Source organism: Neophocaena asiaeorientalis, unplaced genomic scaffold (genome assembly GCF_003031525.2).
Source record: "Neophocaena asiaeorientalis asiaeorientalis breed wild unplaced genomic scaffold, Neophocaena_asiaeorientalis_V1.1 scaffold87, whole genome shotgun sequence".
In the NCBI taxonomy this organism is placed as follows: domain Eukaryota; kingdom Metazoa; phylum Chordata; class Mammalia; order Artiodactyla; family Phocoenidae; genus Neophocaena; species Neophocaena asiaeorientalis.
Window position 1 is genome coordinate 3,130,078 of NW_020175432.1, and position 4,950 is coordinate 3,135,027.

General features: G+C 63.1%; 1 protein-coding gene across 1 annotated transcript in view; it reads right to left on the bottom strand.

The window, feature by feature from the left end:
* Positions 1-1,886: 1,886 nt before the first annotated feature.
* COMP (cartilage oligomeric matrix protein) overlaps positions 1,887-4,950 on the bottom strand; it is a 7,567-nt gene continuing 4,503 nt past the window's right edge. The window contains exons 12-19 of the mRNA XM_024767362.1: positions 4,847-4,899; positions 4,565-4,746; positions 4,172-4,350; positions 3,996-4,044; positions 3,597-3,793; positions 2,927-3,099; positions 2,169-2,308; positions 1,887-2,086 (exon numbers count right to left, since the gene is read on the bottom strand). Coding sequence (XP_024623130.1) covers positions 2,040-2,086; positions 2,169-2,308; positions 2,927-3,099; positions 3,597-3,793; positions 3,996-4,044; positions 4,172-4,350; positions 4,565-4,746; positions 4,847-4,899 — 1,020 coding nt within the window. The 3' untranslated portion in view covers positions 1,887-2,039. The remainder of the gene's footprint in view (positions 2,087-2,168; positions 2,309-2,926; positions 3,100-3,596; positions 3,794-3,995; positions 4,045-4,171; positions 4,351-4,564; positions 4,747-4,846; positions 4,900-4,950) is intronic.

Here is a 4,950-nt window from a genome sequence, read left to right on the forward strand (position 1 = left end):
AGCCTCCTGGGCCTAATGAGCCCCCATGATCACCTTCTCCTAGAGAAAACTTTGTTGACCTGGAGGCCTCCAGGCAGCTGAGAACGCCTGGGATGGTACACCCCTCCCCAGACCTCCACATCTCAGCCCACCCTGAGCTAGTTCATAACCAAACTTGCTGCCGAACCCCTGCCCCCAATGGGATTCTGAGTCTTCTGCATTTCCAAAGAAGGCATCCCCACCCCAGGGTGCAGGCTGGGTGTGGTGAGGCCTGGTGGGGTCAGGAGACCCCCGCCCCCAGCCCTGACACAGCAGTAGCAGCACCCATCACCCTCACTGGGTTCTGAGGGAGCCGTAGTCAGAGTCCTCAGGGTGCCTGCCCTTGGCGTAGTGTTGGGGCACAGGGGTGCAAGGTCAAGGGTACCTGCTGCTCTTGGGCCTGGCCTACCACCCCTGCAGGTGACGCTTCAGGTGAGGGAGCTGTGGCCACCTGAGCTCCACGCCCCCCCCCAACGTGACCTGAAGAGCTGGGGGAGGATTTGGCACCTCGCCTACCCTGGGAGGCCTGCCTGGGGTGAGTGGGCAGACAGGTCTGTTTCTGCCTGAGCTCTCCGTGGACGCTGGGCCCCCATCCCCTGGGGGGTCTCACATCATATGACAGGGGTCCTTGGGACATTCCTTTGTCAGGCCCTGCCCGGCCAGCTTGGCCTGAACCGACTCTTTTTGGCTTCCTCGGCTTTTGGGGGTCCTGGCTGCGTGGGGCTCAGGCACCTCTCCTAACCGTTGGTGTGCCACAGGTGGCTGGCCACAGACAAGAGTTCTACCCCAATGGAGGTGGGGTGACCTGCACCCCCAGGCCTGGGCGCTGGGGTACTCCTGGAGGCGCCGGCGGGCAGACAAGACCCTTGTGACCCGGGCCTCAGTTCCCTCTTGTCATTAGCTCAGGCCCACGGGTCTCAGGGCCCCAGGCTCATCCCAGGCAGGGGCTGGACGTCAGGGACTGGTTCCAGACAGCTCCCTCTGCCTTCTGCCCTCCTGGCCAGTGCCCAGCACCCTGTCCCGAGGAGCCAGTGACACTTGGGTTGCCCCCATCTTGCAGGGTTGTGGAATTTGGGGGTAATCGATGCCCAGCCTGTCATTTCTGACCTCCTGCCAACCGGGGACAAGGGGACACAGCTGTGGCATTTGCTACCAGACTCCGGAAGGGAGGGCTTTGGCAGTCAAGGTCCACTGACCCCGCCATGCCCTCCGTTGGAAACTGCCCCTGCCCCTCCAGGGACTGGGCACTGATATATGCAAACCTGCCAGTCCAAGCCCTGTCCCACTCATGTCCCTCTTTCCCCCAGGCTGGCTCTGCCCCCACCCCCAGCATGTACATTGTGCTGTAGATGTCCCGTGGGCCGCACGCGTGGGTGCCCATGGTGGGCGGGGGCGGGCGCTCAGGGCGCACTCGGCCGGCCCCTGCCCATCCTCTCTGACGTGGACGCTATCGTCTGTGTACCTTTGCATCCTTTGTAATGAAACGTAATAAAAATACAATGTTTTCATCTCTGCCTCCTCCCCTTTTTTCCTGCCCTCTTCTCCCCTCTGGAGGATGAACTGTGGGTGTTGCAGGCGCACCAGGCAGGAGCCACACAGGGGCCACACACACAGACACAGACACACGGACACGCAGGCACGAGCCCCTCACACACACACCCCAGGATCCTGGGGCAGACGCCCCAGGAGAGTGAGTGGGACGCAGCAGGGCCGGACACTCCTAGTCAGGCTTCTAGGGCCCCAGCCAGTCACGGGGGGAGAGAGTGGCAGGCCCCCAACTCTCCCAAGGCCTGAGTTTGGGGTCCCTGGCCTCTCCTCAGAGGCTCGACCCTTCCATCTCCCCGCAGCAGAGACCACAGCCGGCTTGTTCCGCCACACACACACTTTATTTCGTCCTCTTTGAGCCCCTCTCCCTCCCCACCAGGCCAGCTGCCTCTTGGGGCCGGGTGCCGATGGCCTCCCACAGTGAGGGCAGCCATGAGGGTGGCCATCATCCAGTGGCGGGTCCCCCACCTGTGTCCCTAGGCCTGCAGCAGCCTCTGGACCTCGTAGTCCTCAGGGATGGTGTCTGTGGAGAGAGGGTGAGCAGGTGAGGGGGGGTGAGGCTGGGCGGTATGGACTCCCCACCTTCCCCAACAGGGTCGTCTTACCATTGCAGCGGTAGCGCAGGTTGGCCCAGATGATGTTCTCCTGGGAGAAGCAGAAGACTCCCAAGCGGCCTCCCCGCATGGTCGTGTCCAGGACCACATTGCTGTCCGCAACCAGCTCCGGGCCCTCGTAGAACCTCACTCTGCGGAGAAGGAACGGACTGTGATTCGGGGCCCTGGGCCAGGTGCCTCCTCCCCTCTCAGAGCTTCAGCATCCTGCCCCATGAGCTAGGCCCCCTCCTCTCTAGGAGAGGGGGCCATATGTCTCCCTGCCTGGGCCATGCTCAGGGCAGAGGGGGCTCCTGACCTGAGCCTCAGTTTCCCTGTGTGAGAGGATGGACATCTAGGGCCCTGCACACAGTAGGTGCTAAGCGTAGCGCCTGGTCTTCCTGGCAGTGTAGAGTGGGGATTGAGAAACCAGGAGTGAGTGAGACCCCCCTACTGCTGTGTGCAGAGTCCAGAACCACCGGACCCTTGAGCCCAGACCACCCAAACTGGCCCCGCCTTTTCTGAGTCCAGGCTCCCCCATGTCTCACCTCTCCTCTGGCCCTGCCCCCTGAGCAGCTCCCTGCACGGCCTGGCCCCTCCCCCTGTCCTGGGACGGGTGTCATGCCCTAGGGCCAGACAGTTATTTCTAAATGCCTGTATTATTCCCATTTTACAGATAAGGGGACCGAGGCCCCCTGAAGCACTCCCCCTTTCCCTCAAGAGCCAGGATAGAGCAGGGACTCCGGGCCCCCTGGCAGAGGGCGGGTTCCCACCTGATGTAGCCCACTTGGGGCCGGTGCTGCAGGAACCAGCGATAGGACGTCTTGTCCTTCCAGCCCACATTGCGGGGGTCCTTCCACAGCAGCCGCACCTGTGACTCTGTGTCCCCCGTGTGCCACAGTGCATTCCGAAGCTGCTCCCCAGGGCCTGTGGAGGACTTCACGGCCTGCCACGCCGGAGAACAGGGGAGTGGGGGTCAGAGACCACACAGGCCACCAGAGCCCCCAGACAGGCAAGGAGCTGTGAGTCATAGAGGAGTGGTGGGGACCCCCAGTATGCCTGGATGGGAGACCCATGAGAAAGCCTTGGGAGCCACGAGGAGCTTTGCAGTCCGGCTGTAAGGGCAGCAGTGGTTTGTGGGATAAACTCGAGTCTAGAGGACTTGGGGAATTCTAGGGTTTCAGTGAAATACTGGGGTCTGTGGGGCCTGCAGGAGGATTTGGAACCTGAGGGAAAGTTTGGGGCTCTGTGAGAGGGTTTTGGGGCTCACAGAGAGATTGGGGGATCCCGGGGGAGTGTTTGAGGGCCTGTGGGAGGAACTAGGTAGAAAGACTTCTAGGTCCATAGAATGAGGCCGGGGGCTGTAAGGCTTTGGGGATCTGTGGGAGGGTTTGGGGCCTCCGAGTTGGCACTGAGACCAAGAGTTCAGGTAGGGCCCAGCACCTTGAGCTGGATGCCAGGCTCCGCCACTGCACGGAAGGGGTTTGCCTGCCAGTATGTCTGCTCCATCTGCTTCCACATGACCACATAGAAGCTGGAGCTGTCCTGGTAGCCAAAGATGAAACCCGCGTAGTCGTCATCCGTGACCGTGTTCACGTGGAACGTGCCTTCAAAGTCCACGCCATTGAAGGCCGTGTAACCTGGGGAGAGGAAGGGACGCTAGCCCCTGCCGCACCGGGGCCCAGATCCGCCCCCGGCCCCGCCCCTCCAGAGTCCAGAACGTCCGACCCCTGAGCCCAGACCACCCAACCTGGCCCCGCCTTTCCTGAGTCCAGGCCCGCCCCGTCCCACCTCTCCTCTAGCCCCGCCCCCTGCACGGCCTGGCCCCTCCCCGTGTCTCACCCACACCCAGGCCAGGGTCGCTGTTCATCGTCTGCACGATCTCCATCCCCTGGTGGGGTTCAAAGGAAGAAGGGCCTCAGGCCAGCCGTGTGGGCCCTCGGCTCCCCGCCCCTAGCTTAGGACCCGCTGTGGCGGTCCTGGGCTCCCCCCGCCTCCCGCCTGGGCCCCGCCTGCACCTGGTTGAGCACCACCCAGTTAGGGTCTATCTGCGCGTCGCCCTCGGGGTCCAGCACGACCGTCTGGAAGGCCCGGAAGTCGGTGAGGGTGACCTCAGCGTTCTCCGGACACACATCGATCTTGTCCACCACCTTGTCTGCATCAAAGTCCCCCTGGCACGCGTCGCCCACGCCGTCCCCTGAGAGGAGATGGGAGGCCCCCTCACCGTAGTAGAATCAGCTCCAGGCCCCGCCCCAGGCCTGGCCACGCCCACACAGGCTACCGGCCCTGCCCGCACCATGTCTCCAGCTCCGCTCACACGTGCCACTGGCCCCACCATGCCCACCCCAAATCTCACCCTAGTGGCTCCACACTAGCCCCATCCCCACCACAGGCCCTGCACCCTGCCTTACGGTCCACGTCTTCCTGGCCCGGGTTCGGCACCAGGCGGCAGTTGTCCCGACTGTCGGGGACCCCATCGTTGTCATCATCGTCGTCGCAGGCGTCACCCTGGCCATCGTGGTCTGAGTCCTGCTGGGCGCTGTTGGGCACTGTGGGGCAGTTGTCCCGCGAGTCCTGGTGCCCATCCCCATCCCTAGAGTGGGTGGGTGGGGCAGAGACAATGAGACCCCAGAAAGCTGGATCAAGGGCTGCCCACCCTGGGTGCCCACCTCAGCCCCAGACGTCCTCCTTACTGGTCTTGGTCGCTGTCACAAGCATCTCCCACAAAGTCGTGGTCCACATCCCTCTGTGGGCGGGGGAAGGTTGTAGATGTCCTTAATCAGGGCAGAAGAATTCA